Source organism: Podarcis cretensis, assembly GCF_951804945.1.
Source record: "Podarcis cretensis genome assembly, chromosome: 17".
Taxonomy (NCBI): domain Eukaryota; kingdom Metazoa; phylum Chordata; class Lepidosauria; order Squamata; family Lacertidae; genus Podarcis; species Podarcis cretensis.
The window spans coordinates 19,018,804-19,040,967 of NC_137187.1; the positions used below are offsets into that span (position 1 = coordinate 19,018,804).

General features: G+C 40.5%; 1 protein-coding gene across 19 annotated transcripts in view; it reads left to right on the plus strand.

Moving 5' to 3' along the window:
* Positions 1-22,164, plus strand: part of NFIB (nuclear factor I B) — a 302,316-nt gene that overhangs the window by 224,259 nt on the left and 55,893 nt on the right. For 18 of the 19 annotated variants that reach the window (XR_013834313.1, XM_079959475.1, XM_079959476.1 and 15 more), the window contains exons 4-7: positions 3,047-3,115; positions 4,804-4,924; positions 5,917-6,035; positions 21,813-21,941. Coding sequence is in view for 18 of the 19 variants with exons in the window: in XM_079959475.1 (XP_079815601.1) it covers positions 3,047-3,115; positions 4,804-4,924; positions 5,917-6,035; positions 21,813-21,941 (438 nt within the window). In the remaining variant the exon portion in view is untranslated. Of the gene's footprint in view, positions 1-3,046; positions 3,116-4,803; positions 4,925-5,916; positions 6,036-12,753; positions 13,408-21,812; positions 21,942-22,164 lie in introns of those variants that run through there. The other variant, XM_079959470.1, reaches the window with a different exon arrangement.

Here is a 22,164-nt window from a genome sequence, read left to right on the forward strand (position 1 = left end):
TTTTTGCCGCCTCTACAACCAAATCACAGCAGATTGCAAATATAGAGTGATTTTCCATCACAGCAGATTGCAAATATAGAATGATTTTCTATCACACAGCTGGAAGTCAAGTACCCAGCCACAGTGGATTTGCTAACTAGATATCCTCACCAAATCCTCTTGGTGCTAGAACATATTGTGTTTACCTTCCTGTACTCAGAGGCACCTTTGGAATGCAACTTGCAGAGCAGAGTGCTTAGGGATAATGCGTAATGCAGCATGGCGCCAGCTATGTGGTTACTCTCATTTAAGCTCTTAAACACTCATTTAATATTTTAAATAGAAACTGTGGGTCTGCTGCGTTTTCAGAGCTGGTTTTACTCTCAGTATCGCTTTGTCTGTGTAATGAAAAGGGGGGTGCTTAGGCTGCTTCCTTTTTCCAGGTCAAGGAATATACAAAAGCTATGTAAAAGAGAGAAACTTTTTTTAAAAAAACGCTGCTCAAAGAGAAGAAAGGTTTTCAATTTCCTTTTCATTGCTAAGATGAAGTTAATTGCTATTTATTTAATGGTGGGCAGAGTATCCCCTCTTCTTCTAACTTGGTTCTCCAGATGTCCCCGTTTCCCGGGGACAGTTCCTGGATTTACAAATCAGTCCCCATACAAAATCCATTGAAGTTGAAAAGTGACCCCAGATTCATTGAAAAAATCTGGTAACCTTACTCCAGATTGCATGTTGTGGAAATTAAACATGTAGGCAAGTATCTTCCAGCAACTTCTTGCCCTTATCTACTAAATCCACTGCCCAACAGAGGCAATTTTGTTTTTTGGTGGGGGCTGCTGAAGCATGGAAAATGGATGCTAAACAACGTTTAATACTCCTGTTCTCTAAGCTCAGCTATTTTTTCTAGTTTAGGATTACACATGCGAGTTTAAAGTGGATTAAAAGCTCTCTCTCTCTCTTTCTCTCTCTGATGGTGTACATATGATGTCCTCATTCAAGGGGCAGCTTCCCCTTTTTCTGCCAGCTGACTGGGATTTTTCCAACCCACAGATAACCCTATAAAGGAAGAGAATCTAATTTCAAATTGCACATTACGCAATTGTGAACACACTAAGGTGCATTGTTTGGGCAGGGCTTTACGTTTGTGGTGACGTTTCCTCGAGTGCTGTCTATCACCTTACTTCTGCTTTCTTGAGCACAATCTAGCTATTTCATTTCCTCAGCCCAAAGGAAAGCATGCAGTGTATTTATTTTCACTGCTTGTTGCTAAAGGCAACTCTGTGGCGCAGTTTCTTAAATGTTTTAAACAGCTGCTCCGTGCAAAACCTCTTCACTGCAAAATCGCTGTATTTTAAAAAAATAATAATTGGTCGTTCTGGGGGCGGGGGGGGGCAGAATCAGCAGGTACAGGAGATAAGAAGGAAAATGGAAAAGAAAAATAGCAGCGCTCGTCCGCTCTTTAAACACTCCTCCCCTCAAATCGCTTTCCCTATCCTGCAATGGCCACATGCCTCCTCAATTTTATTTGCAATGCATTTTACAAGCCAAGTAGCACCTCTGTTTTGTGCGTCAGGAGCAGGGTCTGGAGATTGAAGGACCTTGTATCTCCTCCTGCATGACCATTCCTTGCTGTGTTGTGGTGCTTTTTATTGGGCTGCTAAATCTCACCTGGCTGGGTGCTCTGCTGCCAACAAGGGGAAATAGATATTCGCTCCACTTCCCTGTGGGGAGGAGTTGCGGTGGACCACATGGCCACCCACTCCCGTCCGGGGGTGGAGGGCGGAGTCACGCGTCTCCCAGAGATCCCTGCCCACGTCATTGTTCCAACCAGCCAATCCACTGGCTGGGGGGGGGGCGTGGCCGGGCCCCATTTAAATGGTGGCGCAAGCCAGAGAGCTTCCTTCTGGCTCTCTTCCTCGATCTCCCGCCCGCCCTCCCTATTTTCAGGTTTCAATATTGGCCTTGCTATGGACCTCAGTTGGTCGCCGTTGAGGGGTCTGGTAGGAATTTTTCCACTTGGCAAATTGGTTTTTGCCTCCTCATAGCAATCATCACAACTTTGTAAGGTTTGGCAGTTAGGCATTGGTTGATCTTATGATGGGGGAGGTGAGGTGTGGCCATCGCCTGCCCCTCCAAGCTTAAGGGTATTCCATTAAAGCAGCGGTTCTCAACCTGTGGATCCCCAGATGTTGTTGGACTACAACTCCCATCATCCCTGAGCTCAGGCCTTGCTAGCTAGGGGTGATGGGAGTTGTAGTTCAACAACATCTGGGGATCCACTGGTTGAGAAAGGCTGCGTTAAATGAATCCAAGGGTGTTGATCATGTCTGAAGTCCGGGGCAGGGTTAGGGCCATGCCACGACCCCGTCGGGGACCCAGGGGGAGCTTGAGTTGGTTTGCATTGACGGGGCTCCCCCTACTGGTGGTGGACCCTTATAGGACTCCCTGCATGATGGGCAGGAGTCAGATATAGTCAGGTCAATTCCAATGCCTAAGCCAATACCGCTCATAATCTGTAACCAATAAAGTTGTGGCCTCAATTTGCCCAGTAACCATTAACCTAATATCCGTGTCCTTGTGTCTTATGCATCAACGAGGGGGTGGCTATGGAGTCTCGAAACACAACAGGTGGTACCTCTCCGTTGCCATTCAGCTGGGTAAAACATGCACACACATTTTAAGGGGCATCTCGTCTGGCCCCCTGCAATGCAGGAATCTCAGCTAAAGCATGCATGGCAGATGGCCATCCGACCTCTGCTTAAAAACTTCCAAGGAAGGAGAGCCCACAACATATAATTTTAGCCACTGTGAAACATTTGCTTGTGTGCAAGTTTGGTGTTGCCCAGTTCCATGGGGGGGGGGCAGTTTTCCAAAACAAATAGAAAACTGATCAAGAAAGCAATTATATGCTATTTATTTGCAATAATCTACCAATGTAGAAAGTCTCATAATAATTGGTACATTCTGACAATTTAGTTTTGTAGCATTTGAGTGGGGATTTGAATTTATGAATGTCTTTTTCACCCCAATGTAACTAATTGTCTTTTCATGTTTTCCCTTCCAGTGTACCTTGAGGATAGTTTTGTAAAATCTGGAGTCTTCAATGTATCGGAACTGGTGCGGGTGTCAAGAAGTAAGTTTCTCTTCTTTTATCCTATAGTTTTGTGTATTACAATCTTTCTGGCTAAGAATCTGAACTCCAAACCACAGGAAGCATTAACATTTGAAATCCGTGGAACCCTAGACACGTGTTATAGTGAAATCTTCTTCTCCCTTGGCCTCCCATTGTTGAATTGGCATATTCTGACAAACCATTTGCTTTTAAAAATACAAGCAGTTTTTGTACGCATCGTTTAGTGTTTATACAGTAGGATCTTATTATATATCTGATTAGTGAACCCTATGAAATTCACTAAATGACTTTGAGCAAGCTGCTAACATTCTGACTTGCCCTGTAGATAAGTTACATGTTTACAGAGTATATTTAATAAATTAATCCCATTCAACGAGGTCCACCAAATATATATGATTATGGCTGCAAACATATGGACACTTACTTAGGAATAAGTGCCATCAAATTAATTTCTGAATAAACCTGCATAGGATTGGGCTGCAAGCCTTTGGTTGAAAGAGCAGAGTGAGATTGTAGTTAAATTAATAGTTTCAGTTCTATACTATTAGCTTTGTTTTAATGAAGTATCAGGTTGATCTGTTCAGACATTTTTATTTTCTACAAAGGTTTGCATACCAAATTTAGTTTATACTGAAGATTGCGAGGATTTTTTTTTATAAGCATGGAAATCAGTTAAACAAGGAACAAGCTTTCTTATGCCAGCAAGGAAGAAATGTTATAAATAGGAAGCTTAATTTTAGTTCAGAATAGTTAATAAATACATTAGAAACATTTCTTTATCTGTCGTGAGAATAATACATACAGTGAGCATCCTATATTTAGATAATAGCCTGAGCTAAGATTATTCATCATGGCTTTTGAATATACTTGCATGGTAAAGTGCAGTTGTTGGTTGAATAGAAAAATGTGTTAATGTACAGCACTCGTGCATGTTTACCCAGGAGTCAATTCCACTGTATTCCCTAGCACTTACTTTCAGGTAAATGGGCACACAATTGCAGCCTTTAGTATTCTAAATTGCATTAAAGTCATTCAAAAATATGCAGCAACAGTGAAAACTTCCAATTTCAGGTGTATTTGAGATTATTATACTGTGACATGAAACAATTAGTTTAACGTTCTGGGCCCTTCCAATTAGCAAGTAAATTGTATGTAAACTACCCCAAGAATTTGATTGAAGGGCACCAAGAAATAATAAATACACACATTTGTTGTAAATAAGGAATGTAATGCATGCTAGTATTCATGAAAGTGAAAATAATGCATGGAGCATATTAATGTATGTAAAATAAGAGTTTATTTTCCAATAGATATTCTGTTTCACCAACTGAAACAAGCATGTGTTTATGCTGCATTTAAAATAATCCCATTTTTGTGTTGTTGCGTCCAGAATAAATACATTTTAAATTATATAACAGAAGTATTGTACTTGTGACAGTAATTTTCACTTTTTTCATGAAATGTTGACAGAACGGGAGAACTCAAGGAACTAGCTAATCACATAACTGTCTAGCTTTTCCCTGGTTATGGGTTAATTTTTCCTCAAGTTATACAACTAGGAAAATTAATTTTCTCTTGCTTCTCATTAGACAAAAATAGAGAGAGAACTTCGTTTAAGGGTGTGCTTTTGTTAGTATTAAATTGCTGTTTAAAGACTGGTGTGACTATCTTAATGCTGTGTTCTTTAGCGCCTATAACCCAGGGAGCTGGAGTGAACTTCCCCATTGGAGAACTTCCAAGTCAACCATACTACCATGACATGAACTCGGGTGTAAACTTACAGAGGTCACTATCCTCTCCACCAACCAGGTGAGCATATCATTTTTAAAAAGATCTAGCTATCATTAGGGTGTTTGTTGTTGTTGCTGCTGCTATTTTTTGTGTTTTTATTTTTATATCTTATGCTTTATGTGGAAATTGTTCAATTCAGCAGTGTACTTATTGATATGCTTTATTTACAGTTTAAGACTACCATTGTTATCTTTTGTAATCATGCAACTCTTTTTATGTCGTAAGCCTCCTTCAGCATAGTTTTTAACGGCGGAAAGGCGGCGTGTAAATAAAATGACAATGAGGTGCAATATTGTACTTCTTAATTATGTGTAGACAAGTAACAGTTAAATATTTCCAGTGCTTTCTATTAAAATGGAAAAATCAAGTAGGTGTGGTGATACATTTTACATTATCAAGAAAGTCAGTAAAATAGAGTGGAAGCTTTCAAAGCGATCATTTTTTCAAACAATAGTAACAGCAACAACAGCAAATACTGGTGATGTAAGAAGTGTGAATAATAATAATAATAATAATAATAATAATAATAATAATAATAATAATTTATTCATAGCCCACCCATCTGGCTGGGTTTCTCCAGCCACTCTGGGCAGCTCCTAACAGAATAAAAGCACGATAAAACATCAGTCATTAAAAACTTCCCTATACAGGGCTGCCTTCAGATGTCATTTAAAATCAGATAGTTGTTTATTTCTTTGACATCTGATGGGAATGCGTTCCACAGGGCAGGCACCACCACCGAAAAGGCCCTCTTCCTGGTTCCCTGTAACCTCACCTTTCACAGTGAGTGAACTGCCAGAAGGCCCTTGGAGTTGGACCTCAGTATCCAGGCTGAACAATGGAGGTGGAGCAATAGGTTTTTGGATCTGGAAACATGAGATCAGAGTTTGGTTTAACCCAGGAATAGTTTTCGGCTTGACACATGCCATCTGGATCAAAAGAGCTGTCTGTTGTTACTTTTAATACACATAAAGGCAGTTAAATTCATGCTCCTTCTTATATATTCACAGTAAGAGACCCAAAACTATATCCATAGATGAGAATATGGAACCAAGCCCAACAGGGGACTTTTATCCTTCCCCCAATTCACCAGCTGCTGGGAGCAGGACATGGCATGAAAGAGATCAAGGTGAGTAAATCCATATTTTTATAGTGCTTCAGACACATTATCATTTATGGAATTTTGTTTTACCTCATAAATACATTCATGCTTTGCAGTTTGAAATGGAGATTCAAATCTAAATCTACTGCTAGGCTGAAGTATGTTCCTAGACTTTTCAAACGTACAAAGTAGTCATTAGTCATCATTAACCTTACCATCACCCTTTTTAAATTTTACACCCAGATATTGTGAATATGCATACCAATCCTTTTACTAAAACAACAGTTTTCACTGGAAGCTAAACCTGTCAAATTAGAGGGTCGGGATAGATATTAATTTATTCATCTGACTCTCTGGCTAGCGGAATCTAGCCACGTCGGTAAATAATTGAATAAATTATTAAGCTTTCACCGTATATTTTATAAGAAAATGAATAAACATTCTGCCTTTTTTCTGGCCTTGTTCCTGTGCCTTTAATAGCAAGTTGATGTGAAAGCATTAAGAAAGTAAAGCTGCCTGTGGTATGAGGAAAAAGAAATGGCTTCACTTGTTTTATTTCCCATGTTGGTTTGCTAATAGAGATTCGGAAGCAGGTCCAGAAAAGATGTAATAGCCTTAACCATGGTGATTTGCCTTCCTATTGTATGCTCCCTAATGTCTTGAAATTTTCATTTTGCTTTGTTCTGAAATTATTTCTGTTTATCTTTACATATAAGCCAATAGTTTACCCTCAACTGCCCAGTAACTTCTACCCTGAAAGTTGTAGGCATTTAGCCAGCAATCATGCTGCTCACTGTCCTTGCACGTAACAAACATAACAAAGTGCATCTTCCGTTTATCATTTATTATTTTTATTTCTTTAAGGCATTCATATAAAGCGTGCATAAAATTAAACCAGGCAGCAAATAAAATTCACCTTAAAACCAAATAGAAACTTGAATACTTCCTAATTTCTCTTTTACTTTTATCATTAACTAGTAGTTCTTTTCATAGTCTTCCTTGCAGTATTTCACATAATCCTCCTTACAGAACTTCTTGCAGTCCTACTAGCGTAATCTGTTTATTACAATTGCTTTTTAAATAATTCAAATATTTACTCCAGTCTTCTAAGAATCTCTGGTCCCGCAGATTTCGAATCCTGTCGAATCTGAGTTGGGAGGAAGTTCCACAATGCTAAATAAATGGCTTCTAATAGTTCAGTTGTAAGGAGGAATAACTTACCGCCTGGGTAGTCAGCCAGCCCTGGCATGGCCAGTCATTTAGAGTATCTTTTAAGAGCAGACAGATTGGGAAGTCTTCGTGGCATTCTTTACAGGGGTAACCAAGCTTCTTTTTCAAATAGGGCCAGATTTGATGAAGTGAACATGCGTGAGCGCCGACCAAAGTTGTTGAGCCAGATTAGGTCCCTGAAACAGACTTTAGACATGCCTGGTTTAGCGGCACAGATCCAGGCAGAGGCTTAGCCACCCCTGTTATAAAGGAACATTTTTAATTGGTTCTATCAAGCAGTTCCTTTCCCACCTTCCCTTATGTAAGAAGTATCTGAAATATAAATGGGGTACTTGAATAAAACAGTTCTTTACATTTGCCTTTCTGTTGATACAAGTGATACGCCATATTCCTAGCTTAAGTGGCAATAGTAATAAGGCCTGATTGAGTTCTACGTCCTCAGCCCCGCTGTCTTGCCTTAGAGGACATCAGTGGCAGCTGTTTCTTGCAACTGCCAGCAAAGGAGGGCTTTCCTGCACCATGGGCTGAGCGAGATCAAACTGCTGAGCACCAATGCCTTGTCTTAGACGACATCAGCGAGAGCCGTTGCCTATGTTGGTGGCAAGTCTTTCACTGATGTCCTCTGACATCATCACTGATGTCCTCTGACATCAGTGCATGGAAGTGGGGTTGAGGAGCTGAAACTCGCCTAGCACATAACGGAGGCAAGCGAAGCATATCCCATCAGTAAAAATCAAACTTCCTTAGTTCTGGCCAATTGTCTCTGCCAGGATTTATTGCCCTTGTTTGCTATTTGAAAGACCTGCAATATTATACAGAAAATGCACAGGATACTAGAATTAGGTATTTTGTGGTAAAAGGATATAACTTCTCCTGAGCCAGTGAAAGCTACCCATTCTCAGAAGATCCTTATCTTTCATCTCATAACCTCATGATGTTATCCAGTTTCCCAGTTGCAATTAATAACTATTTATAGCTTACACATAAAAATAAATTACATATTGTACACGGTATGCAATAGTCTTTGTTTCAGATTTATATTGATCATGGGTTTTTTGCCTCGTTTCTTTTTAACATAGCATTAAGAAGATGGTTTTTGTGCAGGGTTTTTACTTAAAGGGAATGTTATACTCTTTGGAGCAGTTGTGGTACCAATCATAAAAGTTCCATTTTAGTAATCCCCAAATATTTATGTCTCTCAGCTCCTTTGCACCTCAGGCAGTATCCCCCATTCCCCCAAATGATCTTTTTACAGCATGTTTAAACAATATTTTATTTGGGTCCCACTTACCGCAAAATATCAATTTGGAATGTACTCCCCCCAAAGAAAACTTTCTATAAATAATGCAAGTTTTATTTGTATCTTTTTGTACATATATTTGCAAACATGGGGATATAGGATTGGGCTTAAAATGAAAAAGACTTGCCTATTGGTTGGTGGTATTATTATTATTATTATTATTATTATTATTATTATTATTATCAACATTAATTGGGCTGCTCAGACATTGCTCTTTATTCATCTCCCAAAGAGTGACATCAATACTGATCCTCAATTATTTATTTTTAATTCTCCTCAGTTACCCTCACCACATGCAGAAGTGGTTATCTGTACTAGGAACCTTCACAACTATTTAAGGAGGATTCTTGTTTACCTTAGTTATTGATATTTAGAGTGATTTCCATACCCAGAATAAGATGCAATCAACATTAATTGGGCTGCTCAGACATTGCTCTTTATTCATCTCCCAAAGAGTGACATCAATACTGATCCTCAATTATTTATTTTTAATTCTCCTCAGTTACCCTCACCACATGCAGAAGTGGTTATCTGTACTAGGAACCTTCACAACTATTTAAGGAGGATTCTTGTTTACCTTAGTTATTGATATTTAGAGTGATTTCCATACCCAGAATAAGATGCAATCCCATGCTCCCATTTGTGTGATCACTTCTGTACACCATGAGGGGAACAGGAAGGGGAAATGCAATGAGTGATGGGAGCACCATCTGAACAGATGCTCTGTTTTGTTGTCGTTGATTTTTGGTACTGATTTCATGAAAAGTCCCCAATTCTTAAAACTTGAATGCTTGTATCAAGAAGGATAATCTTTTAAGTTCCTTTGCATGGTGGTCTCTGCATAATTCTAGTTGTGGAGTGCAGAGTTCTGTGGTGCTTAAGCTTTGGTGACCTGCAGTTAAGAGGGGGGGGAAATTGTGTCTAAACGGATTCATGGTAAAAACCGGTCATTTAAGGGCCAGGGTTATGGAGTGGCATAAGTTCCTGTGTCTCCCCCCCCCCTTCTTTATTTGGCAATTTTAAGTATAGTCAACAATTTTAACTGAGGTGTAGGAAAACATATCTGGGCGATAAATCTCTCTCCCCCCCCCCTTTCTAGTGGTACTCGAGGCATTGAAAAAAGCAACCTATGTTATTTGTTTAGGATCTTAGTTCCATTGCTTTAGTCCTGCTCCTGTAATAGATGTTGATAGGAAAGACATTGCTGGTGGCTATTGCCACATGAATTACACAAAATACATAGGCTAAAATGGGAAAGAAAATGGGGAAACATCATGTGCATATATCTGCAGAGGCAATTTTCAAAAATGGTCATTGTCCACCCTCTTGCAGCTCCTTTATCATGAACTATGGTGTATCAGGAATACTTTTCCCATGCAGATTTATTATAGGGACTGGACTGTTTTACTTTTTTGCAGTCTAACCTTTGACTGATAATTCATATTAGTTTATAGTAATTATAGTACTGCATGGATGTGTTTGGAGTGTTATTAGCTGATTCCTTGTTATGCATTCTAAATGGTTGCTGAATTGATTCCTGTCCTGTCTTCTTTAGATTTAAGAGATGTTTGTCATGGTACTTTGTCTCTCAAACACTTAAATACTTACAACTTCCGTTGATGTGCTTCAGTGATAAGCACAGCCTTCCATTGTAAACTAAACTGCCAGGCTTCGCATATCCTGAATGTGCAAACACAAATGTGTTTCCAACTTAGAATAAGGTTGGTTTGGGATAGGCAGCATGATCAATCTTTCAGAGGAAACCTTTGACACATTCTAGGTTCCTCTCCGAGGCCCTGGTCCTTGGAGTTAACTAGTTCACTCAATCCACTAAGCCCAGACTTCCAGTAGTGGTCGTCAAAATACCTGTCATCACCTACTCAATTCTACAGAGCAGTAGGATTCTTTATTGTATACATTCACACAAGACATGTGGTTTGAGAATCCTACCAGAACACAAAACACTCATTTTCTCCCTCATTGCACCCCCTTCACTCCCTGCTCAGCTCCACTCTTTTTTACATCCCTTTTATCTGTTAAAGTCAACTCTGATGTTCTATATCTGGGGCTCGCTTCACTCAGAATTCCATCGCACTCACCTGTTGTCCATCATTCTTCACCCAATACATTGTTACGTTGCGTTATCAGAAAATACTTTTCCAGTCTCCTGAAATTCAGGGGGCAGATGTATTTCTTACCATGAATTGGCACATTTGAGGTCTGGTTTTGTGGCAATTTCAGCACCGAGAACTATGGTTTTGGTGTTCAGAGTTGGTAAGTACCAAGGGAGCTGGTACAGTTCATCCCCAGGGTCTCCATACGAGAGGACTCGGGTAACGTCACAAAGGAAAAAAGAAGAAACACTATTGGCCAAATTGCTGCTTTCATAAGATTCTGAGGCTAGTGGCAGAAGATGAGATTATTTGTAACCTCAGTTCCCAACATCCAGTTGCCATAAGAGTACGGTCATGCACTAATGGCAGGCACAGCTTTTCTAGAAGGTTCCTGAAGCTCAGCAGCACCTGAGATCTTTGTTTCACAAGTATGAATATGCAGAACCACAGTTACTGGTAAGTAATTCTTCTTTTCAAAAAAATAAAAAATGATGACAATTTTATCACAGTGTGAGAAAAGAGAATTTTTTGGGTTAAATATATATATATATATATATATATATATATATATATATATATATATATATGTTTCACCGTTTATTAAAGATTATTAAGTTAAAGTCAGTGGTTAATATGTTATTTTATCTCTTGAGCCACACTACTTTTTTACACATTCTCTCACACATATATAAAGATGGCTTCTGATATGTTAATTACTTTAACATAACCCCCCCTATTTATTCATTTACCAGTAACTACTTTGCAGATTAATTTGAAATAGTAAATGTAAGTACATGTCAGGAGCGCAAGAGCTCAGTGCGCGTGCATTCTTCACGAAGTGCTCAAAAAGTAGCACGGGGACTTTGCAGTTCGTTTAATTAGAAGGGAATGTGCAAAGCACTGACACAAAATAAAAGTTCAAAAGCACAATAATTTCACAGTAATAGACTCTGATCCAGTGCTGTTTCTGCCCGTGAGGTGCCTTGCCTGGCTTGAGCCAAGCTGAATCTCTTGGAGATGAAAGGGCACTTAAAGCAATCTGTCAAAGCATGACACACATTTTGGCCAGGATCCCAGAAGCTGCTTGGGGAGTAGTGGGGTACCTGAAGGTGCCTGGAATTTCAGATTAGAAATCCTGGCAACCAGAACCAAGCACATCACTCCCGAATCACCATAATGGTTTGCCAGAAAAGAGGGAGATGTTCTCTCCTCTTCTCAGGCGCCACCAATGCAACTGGCTATTTGCTAATTCTGCAACTTCTAACCTAACTCTTGTCAAGTGACACAAGTTGTTCTATAAACCCCCTGGGGTCTGCCTGCCTTTGCTAAGTAATTTGTCCCATGAGTGACAAATCTATACCATGTTTGCTCAGGGATGGTGGGCTTGGTCCTAGACAGAAAACCCTGATTTCCAATTGCAACGAACTGCCAAGGCATTCCGAAACCAAAAGACACCTTTTGGGTTGGACACTGATATAGTGCAGGGAGTTGCAGACAGAGAATGGAAAGGCAAATCCCTGTCTGTTCACACACAAAATGGCATTTCTTGAAAGCACTATTCAAAGCTAGGAGGCGATATGAAAATGAATAGTCATGCCATGGTTGCAATTGGTATGCAATACGGCATTTCCTTTCCATCCTTATCCAGTTTTATGAAGTAATGAAATGATAGTTGATATTGCTTACCGTGGGAAATGAAGGAATTCCCCTCTCTCTTTCTATTTTTTTTTTTTAATTCCTTTGATGGGAAGAGGATCTTGCTTAGAAAGGGGGATAATTTAAAATGCAACAGGATGCAAGAACATTTGCCATGAAAGGACTCTATGAAAATAACTGGCATGGGTTAAGAAGAAGCCCCCATACCCTATATATATATATATATAATAATAAAATTTGTCCCTGGGAAAACAGCAGCAGTTTCTCTTGCACGGCTCAACAGCAGTTAAACTCATTCTTAACATTAGACTAAGACAACATATTTACTCAGGCGTGGAAAGTAATAGGATGTTATGGTGTGTTCCTAGAGCACTGAATACAGATATAAAGATTTATTTGAAATTGTACATTAGGGTGTACAATTAAATACATTTTAATTTTACAGTTTCTTCATCATGCTCACTTTCCTATGGTTCTCCTGCGTTCAGCAACAGCAAACTAGTACAACCCCAGCTTTCCATTAAAACAGAAGCGCTTGGATCCCCTTCGCCTGTTCTTCACCTTCCCCCTGCCGGACTTCCTTGTGACGAGGAACAAGTATCTTCTGCAGAATATCCTCCTCCTGGACCTCTGCCATCTTTTGCTATCTCCCCATCTTCTGGACTTGCTTTCCCTGGAATTCCTTTAAATATGGGGCCATCTCCTGATGGGCCTTTCCTTATTAGACCCCCATCTCCTGGTTTTTCTAAAATGGAAATCTTAATTTCAGAACTTAGAGAATTAAAAGGGGAGGTACACAGCGCTGTTCAGGAGCTGAAAACCATAACTGGACAGCTAGGCCAGCTGCTCACCTACACAGGAAAGAAAAATGCAACTCCTAAGGCACACACTGAAGGTTAGGCCCTGTTTTTTATCCCCTGGAGAAACATTCTTTACCTGGAAAATGCATTTATTCAGTAAGGGTTCTTTACAGGATGCCCATTTGATTGTGTTAACTGTGTATTCTGTCCTAACGAAAGCATGACCAAAAGCTTCTTTTAAGAGAGTTATATATCTATATTCCAGTAGCATTTTGTTGTACTGTTGTAAATATTTAACATCTTACAATATATCCTAATAAATGTATACATGCATTATACACCAGCCTTTATTGTGTTTTTATTTCAAGTTCTTACTATCAGTTCTTGCTTTCCTAAGACGAATCCCTGCAAAGGAGCAGGTATATGCTGGGAGGGCTGGAAGTAGCGTTGTTGTCTATTTTTTAAGAAAAATCTTCCCGTAACTTGATTGTGCGTTTTTTTCTATTTTGTTTACAACATAAAACAAAACAGAGCAGGGGATAACAGAAGGGATAGAGAGGGAAGAGATCCATAATAAGTACTGTATACAAAGCATTCTAAATCATTTGTCCATTGCTGAGTTTGCACATGAGAGTCTTTGTAATCATGACCTGACAGGTGGATGCCTTCCGTATACCTCATGCTAAAAAAACCAACCAACCAGGTAGGGCCGTAAGATATTCTGGCTGTTGATTTTCTTGGAAGGTCAGTTCGCCCAATACTAGGAGACTAGTTGTTACAAGAGCTCTGTATGTAAGAACCGGTGCCTGAGTTACCTTTCCATCCCAATCCCTTTTCCTTTTGTGTTGCGTCTTTTTAAATGGTAAGCCTGAGTGCTGGAATTGTCTTATTATGGATATTTGTAAGCCGTTGCGGGAGCCTTCCCCCTCATCCCCCCAACTAAAGAAAAGGGTAAAATCCTTTCAACAAACCCGTGTAAGAGGTTCCATGTTGCTGGAATATAGTTCAAAAATATGTTCATATCAGATAACCAGGTCAGTAGCTAGTTATCCAGATAGAAACCTCAGTTGGAGGAAGAAAAAAAACGGAAAAAGGCACAGGCAGGCATTAACTGTTTTCCTGCTGCTTTGAATTTAAGGCAATGGTCACTTCTGATCATCCTCAGCAATGTCTGTTGCCCCTGGAGAGCTTTGGGAATGCAATTTTCCTCCTCTCAGTTCATTGGATTCAGAAGCAAAGCACTGTAAATACTTTCCCCGTCTCTCCTTTGCTCTGGGGTTGCAGCGCTCATCTCGCTTTAATGGCTGAGGGAGCTGGCGTACTGCGTCCGGGTCATGTGGCCAGCATGACTAAGCTGCTTCTGGCAAACAAGAGAAGTGCACAGAAACACTGTTTACCTTCCTGCCGGAGTGGTACCTATTTCTCTACTTGCACTTTGACATGCTTTCGAACTGCTAGGTGGGCAGGAGCAGGGACCGAGCAATGGGAGCTCACCCCGTCGCGGGGCTTTGAGCCACCGACCTTCTGATCAGCAAATCCTAGGCTCTGTGGTTTAACCCACAGCGCCACCCGTGTCCCCTCCTCAAAATACAATATCTCAAATTATCTGATCGCAAAAGCTGCTGCTTTAAAGTCAAACCTACAATCAACCGCCCTCTGATCTTCTGATGAAGGGCAGTATATAAATTTAACTAACAACAGCAGCAGCAATAATTATAATAATAGCCAGGACTTTTTTTTCAGCCGGATCTCACTGGAACTCAGTTCCGGTCCCTCTCAGGTGGGCGCCATTGCCATTATAAAAGAATAAAGGAAGGGTTCGTGGAGAGTTCCGGCACATCTTTTTCTAGAAAAACAGCACTGATAATAGCCTAATACTCAGTTCAACAATGGCTTTCTAGGGTCTCAGCCAGAGGTCTTTGTCCGTTATGTCACCTGAGGACCAAATTAGATATGACATGGGAAATCTGTTATCAGAATATCCTGGGATTTTTAGGGATTTTTAAGCTAGGGGCAACTGCATATTTCCTGTCATAGACTTAGATTAGGAAGCAGCATGGGAGGAAAGCAATAAATATCCCTCCCTCAGCATCACTTGAAAGCAGCCATAGGGGGATGCTAATTTGTAGGCAAGTAAAGAAATTGCTGCAAAAAATAATAATTAAAAAATCGCCCTACATTTGTCACTCAGTTTCTGAACATAAATTTATATATTGATACTGTAATATTTACTACCGTATTTACTCAAATGTAATGCACATCTTTGTGGGCCTAATTAATGTCGCAAAAATTAGGGTGCGTGTTAGATTTGGTGGTGCATTACATTCGAGTAAATACGGCAATTCGCAGACACTGAAGACGGTATTGAGCCATGGCAGTCATATGTTTATTCCCAAGGGGGAAGCAGTTTGGGATTTGGAAGGAATATCTATAATCTGATTTAGCCAAAGGAAATGTTATCTTGATGTATGAAATTAAAATTGATTGCAATAATATAGGCATGCTTAAGTTTAAATCTGGTCTTTTCTCCTTTTCTCTCTCTCCTGTTTTATGTCTGTCGCTGTAATCATCCACAGTTTCCGACAACTGCTACAGTTTCCGACAATTCAAACATGTTGACCCAGATTGTTTTTTTTTTAAAAAAAACCCTATGAATATAATTTTTTTTTTAATGCTAACAGAACATTGTGGCCCCAATCTACATACGAGCCCATAGTTTTTAGTAGCCTTAAATGTCCTTAATTGTACGTATTGGATTTCAAGCTGGGTCTAAATGTGCTGCTTTAAAATTCATTTCAGTTCTTCAAAGGGATCTCCTAAAATGGAAAATTCAACAGCAATCCAATACACACTTACTTGGGAGTAAGTTCTGTATAACTCCATAGGGCTGTATTCTGCTGTTAGTAGTTTTTCAAACTGGCTAACACCAGAACTAAAAAATACTGATCTTACTTGATTGATTTGTGCAGTAAACCAATATTTCTTAGATTCTTAATACTAATACACTGCACTCAGTAGCTTTTTTGTTTAGTTTTTTTTTTACCCTAGAGGCATTATGAACCTCAGTGATACACCAGTTCTTAATGGACAAACAACATATTAGCCAGTATCAAGTGCAATATGTTGGCTTTTACAATTAAATTTCCTCACAGCCACCAAGGCTTTGCTTTTTGCTTTTAAAGTTCTGTCTCTGTCGGTTATGAAATTATCTGAAGAAATGACCTAGATGATGTAATCCACAACATTTTTCTGTAGTGTATAAATCTAATAGCCTGTTGTTAGTTTTAGGTAGGATTTTGTAATTGGGTGTTCTTAACATTGCAGAGTGATCTTGCTAGTGCAGTTGTATTATACGTATATTCTCCAGCATATTGATCCTTCCAATTTTTGGAGAATATTAAGAAAGAGCTCATTGTCATGACAGACAGGATGAGGAGGCTGCCCAAGTGAAGGCCTGTGTAATGCAAAGATCTCTTGGAACTGTATTACACCTGTGTGCTCTGTGTGGTGCTGTGGTCTAAACCACTGAGCCTCTTGGGCTTGCTCATTGGAAGGTCGGCAGTTCGAATCCCCATGACGTGGTGAGCTCCCGTTGCTCTGTCCCAGTTCCTGCCAACCTAGCAGTTTGAAAGCACACCAGTGCAAGTAGATAAATAGGTACCACTGTGGGGGGAAGGTAAACGGTGCTTCCATGCACTCTGGCTTCCATCACAGTGTTCTGTTGCACCAGAAGCAGTTTAGTCATGCTGGCCACATGACCTGGAAAGCTGTCTGTGGACAAACGCCAGCTCCCTCGGCCTGAAAGCAAGATGAGCGCCACAACCCTGCAGTAGCCTTTAACTGGACTTAACCGTCCAGGGGTCCTTTACCTTTTACCATACTTTGGTAATGGATCATAATGCTCCTTTTTAGTGGATGGTTATTGAGGTCAGCTTTGCCTGCATCATGATTGTTTCTCCAAGTGCAGCTTATATGCGGGGAGTGAGGAGGGAATTAAGGGACAATTTTGAATCCAAACCTGTCTCCCAGTTTGGGCAAAGTAACTTTCCTGCCCATGTATAAGCTCTGTACTCTCTACTAACAAACTTACATCAAAGTAAGGTAGTCCATCTCTTTCCTAAACATATATGAAGATGACGTCTTTTACTGTTCATAGGGAAATTAATCTGCTGGCAACTCACCAGTGCTTTATCCAGCACCTGAAAATGCTAAAATACTACCCAATTTGTAATGACCTGTGCTTGGAGTTTTAAGTCAGTGAGGGGTTGTTTTTTATGTATTTAGAGTCAGATACTAATCTGCTTTTTCCCCCTTTTAAAGAGTTTTCTTAGGTGTAAAAATGAATGCTCCCTTTCTGCTTAAATTAGGGAAGACTGAAAAGGAATAAATATTTCAGTTAGGCAGGCATTGCCTGAAATAGTTGGGTCCATTTGCAGAAGGTGTAACACGTGTTGTTGTTTTTTAAGTATTACTTTTGCACTACTTGAGAATTGCACAAAAAAGTGAACATAAATCGATAGATGATGTTCTGATTGCATAAGACCATGCACATCCTTTTATGCAAGAGGAAACAGAAGAACCGTGATAGGGCGTGCCTATTACAGCACTTTGAACTCTTGCACAAATGCTTGTGGAAAAACTCCTATCTATAGTCCTTCTGCTTATTGTTCTTTGGCTTCAATATAGTGCTCCTCGCAGAGAAAGATTTCATTTAATTAAGTAGCTTGAAGCTGCAACTAAATGGAGGTGGATTTGGGAATTAAACTGGGCTGGCTGCAGTACATGCAAAACTATTTATTCTGAGCCTGTGCCCCTATTCCTTGGTGGCTCTCCTCCTGTAGATTCATGGGAAAGTGAACATGTTGTGTTGCTGACTGTGAAAGCCGAGCAGGTGTCCAATGCAGGCAGGTGGATCCTTGAACTCTGCCTCTCTCACAAGTTGACTCCAGGAATGTTCCATTAACAGGTGGCTCACTGATTGGGGCGCCATGTGACATTTATCGAGGGAGCTACTGGGATGGCAGACAGTTCCGTGCAGAGGCAGAGGGTCTGTGCTTTTGATGAGGAAATTGCTGAAACTCATGTCTCATTAGTGTTTCCTAAGGTTCTTTGGAAGCAAACAACAGTTTAATTAAAGTCTGACGTAAACACATTTCTGCACTCCTTCCCCGCAGCATTTTATCACATTAGAATTGATCAAAATAGTTGCCTTGGGCTGACTTGAGCAGATATACATCTGGAGCGCCATTTGTGCAAGCTGCCGTTGAGCTGGCTACATACATTATGCTTCACAGCAACTCTCTCTCTCTTGCCTTCCTTTGTAGATGGAATTACCTTGTTGGGAGATGAGTTGATCTAATGTTCTCCCCCCCCCCCCCAATTTGCATAAGCCTTTATCTCTTTGATGTGCTAGTGTTTTAAATTTATAACATAACGTGGTCCAGACATGCATATTCTTTACCTTTATAGTATTATGCAAGAATACCGGTAACTTCCAAGCTTTTAATCTAGCCATACCTCCGTTTAATTCCACCACCAACTCACACCAGTTTTATTCAGATACATCTATGGATGTTATGATCTTGTGTTGTATTAGCATAATGTTCATTTCTAACTGGTGTCAGCTAGAGATGCCAGCACTTAAAACCCTGTAAAGGTAAAGGTACCCCTGCCCGTACGGGCCAGTCGTGTCCAACTCAAGGGTTGTGCACCCATCTCACTTAAGGGGCCGGGGGCCAGCGCTGTCCGGAGACACTTCTGGGTCACGTGGCCAGCATGACGAAGCTGCTCTGGCGAGCCTGCACCAGTGCAGCACACGGAAACGCCGTTTACCTTCCTGCTAGAAAGCGGTACCTATTTATCTACTTGCACTTAAGGGTGCTTTCGAACTGCTAGGTGGGCAGGAGCTGGGACCGAAAGACGGGAGCTCACCCCACCGCGGGGATTCGAACCGCCAACCATGTGATCGGCAAGCCCTAGGCACTGAGGATTTACCCACAGTGCCACCCGCGTCCCTAAAATCCTGTAGAGAAGCATTAATTGTTTATCTCTCCACCACCCAAAATGAAGGAGATATATATGTGGTTCCCATTCTCTAGTCTCCTTGACAAAGTTCTGTTGCATATTCTTTTTCAGTTACTCCGTATTATCAATATATATATATATTAAACCGAAGATGTAGAAGAATGGATTGTTACATTTTAACAGAGCATTGAAAAGATACTGCAAGAAATGTAATTTACAGAACATTAGTTCATAAAACCAGTGCTGAAATAAAAATTGTAAATTGAACAAATGCTGCGGCTGGTTGTGTAATATCTCAGTACTTAAAGACTTGGTGAAAAGAATAAGTCTTGAGCCTATGGAAATAATAAAATTGTAGATGCCTCAATCTTCAGTGAGGAGGGCATTCCACATTTGAGGCACCAAGAAAACCTGTTCTCCTAATGGTCTATACTTGGATTTGGGGGATCCTTCAGAACTTAACAGCTAGGCAGGTTTTCCTTCAGATATCTGGGTCTCAGGTTGCATAGAGCTTCGTACATCAACAGTATAAACAACATCTGGTTGGCCACTGTGAGAAAAGGATGTTGGACCAGATGGGCCATTGACCCAAACCAGCAGGCTCTTCTTATGTTCTGAAGAACATCAGCGTGTTGAATTGGGCCTGGAAGTCCATTGCAAATCCCATGGAATTGCAGTAATATGATTCCAGCTGGCTAACTCGCTAACCTGGCCACTGCATTTTGCCATAACTACAGCTTCTGAGTCATCAGCGAGGGCAGCGCCAAGTAGAGTACATGCAAAAAGCAAGATTTACAGTAATCTAGGGAGGTTACCATTTTAGTGCTTTTTGCCCTCAAGGTGGCAGTTGGGTGTGGAGCTTGCATCACCCCCATCGCAGACCATTTTAACAGAATGTCTTCTTAGCGCTGAGATTATATAAGTATGAAAAAGTCACCTTGCCAAAAGCAAATATTTATTTAATTTTATGAAGTGAATGGCTTTTGTGCTGAGTAGAAAGGATGTTGTTGTCTAGCAAAACGAAAAGGTGCTAACCAAAGAAGAAGGGTCCTGCTATTTACAACTCTTGTAGATGCAAGTTTATGTTATTAGATACTGATTTCAGTTATATATTACAATGAATATTCATTTTGTCTCACTCTTCCAAGTATTTCAGGGCCATTATGCTCACATCAGCTTGGAGAAGTCAGTTAGGCTGAAAAAGAGCCCCATGTTCTCTTAATCCACAACTCCTTAAAATTTACACAAGGCAAATGAATACTTAGTTTGTAATATGGCTTTTTATAGAGGTTTTCCTCTATATCTTTTGATACGTGCAGGTGTTTTTTCTGGAATAATATTGGAGACACACTTCAAACTACACTCAAAAACATTTGTGTGTCTACTTCTCTGTCTACTCCCAGCAAGCGGATGGGTAGGCGGTCTCTGAAAACTAATCATGGGAAGGGTTCCTCCAGCTTGCTTCCTGTTCATTTGCTTCACATTTCTAAGATTTCTCAGAAAATTCTTGGCGTCTTTCCAAGAGTTTTCTGAGGTCACTTCCAGATGAATCGTATATTAAGCAGGCATTCGGATTCGTTTTTGCAAAATTGTGGAGGTTACACGCTGTTGTTGTTGAGTGGTTGTTATGCTCTACTTTTCTTACCACAAAAAGTCTGGATTGTGCTGGAAGTTGCTTTATCTCAATGAACACACCACTTATCTTTGCTGTGGGATATGAAGGTGCACTCTTATTCTGCAAATGGCATGTGTTGGCATCTACCCAATTGTGTGAAAGATTCACGCCAAAGTTCAACATTCTGGAAGCGCCCTTACAGAGAACTGGAAAAGACGCTTGAGTCTTCGGCAGGTTTCTGCCAGCCCCCCAGCCCCAAGTTCTCCATAATCAGTCTGCCTTCTCTCCCCCCCCCCAATCTGCTCAGTTTACAGAGGTGGCGAGTGATTGCAGGCTCATTTTTTAAGACTGAAGTGTTTCCAGCAACAATGAAGGATTCTGAGCATACTTAGAAACTTCTGTTACTGCCAGGAACCTTGGGAGTGGTGCTATCCATTCTTCCTGTTTGGGTGTACTGAACAAGGATAAACTGAAAATTTTGGTTTTCAGGGCCACAGCAGCAATGGATGGCTTAAGTCCCCCCTCAACACACCCACACCCACAAGGTTAATTTTAGGAAAGGGGCAGTCAGTGGATTCATCCTATTGCAAACCAGACTGAAATTTGCTGGGGGTCTGGGCTCATCTCAAAATGGGCTTTGTCAGTGGAGTAGAACCACTTGAGGTTTATAACCCCCGCTTTTGTGGCAGCCTCACCCCAGTAAAGTCTGCCCAGTGCCATCATTAACACTGCATTTGTTCCAGGCAAAAACTTAACACTTTTCTCAGACGTTTGATGAATTAATATGATTTTTCTGCTCACTAATGGTACATTTTCATTGCTGAAGTTTTTACTGCTGTTTCATTGGGTTTTATTTAGGTCACTCTACGGCTTTTAATATAATGCGATGTTCTTCTCTTTTTATCTTATATGATGCTGTATCATATTATATGATGCTTATATGATGCTGTATTTTATTTTTAAACGTTGCTCGGAATCCCTTCGTGTGGTGGGTGACTGATAAATAAGAATGGTGCTATGTGATCTCTGGGCTAACATATCTATTATGTCGTGTCGTCACTGCAGATATGTCTTCTCCTACAATGAAGAAACCCGAAAAGCCTTTGTTTAGCACTACATCTCCCCAGGATTCTTCACCAAGACTGACCACTTTCCAGCATCACCATCCAGGGATCCCGGGAGTTACACACAGTGGTGAGGATGCAAGAGGGATGGAAAAACTCTGAACCCCAAGCTAGTCTTTCCCCAGCCACAATAACACCCCTTTTATTGACTTAATGCTCAATTTAACGTTCAGCACAAAGTTATATGAAGGAAGAGATCCTGAGAAGTTCAGCGTGCTTTAGCTAGAATAAATCTCTTGCAACCAGGGGTGGGGGGTGGGGGACGGACTTTCACAATCCCACCCCACCCCAAC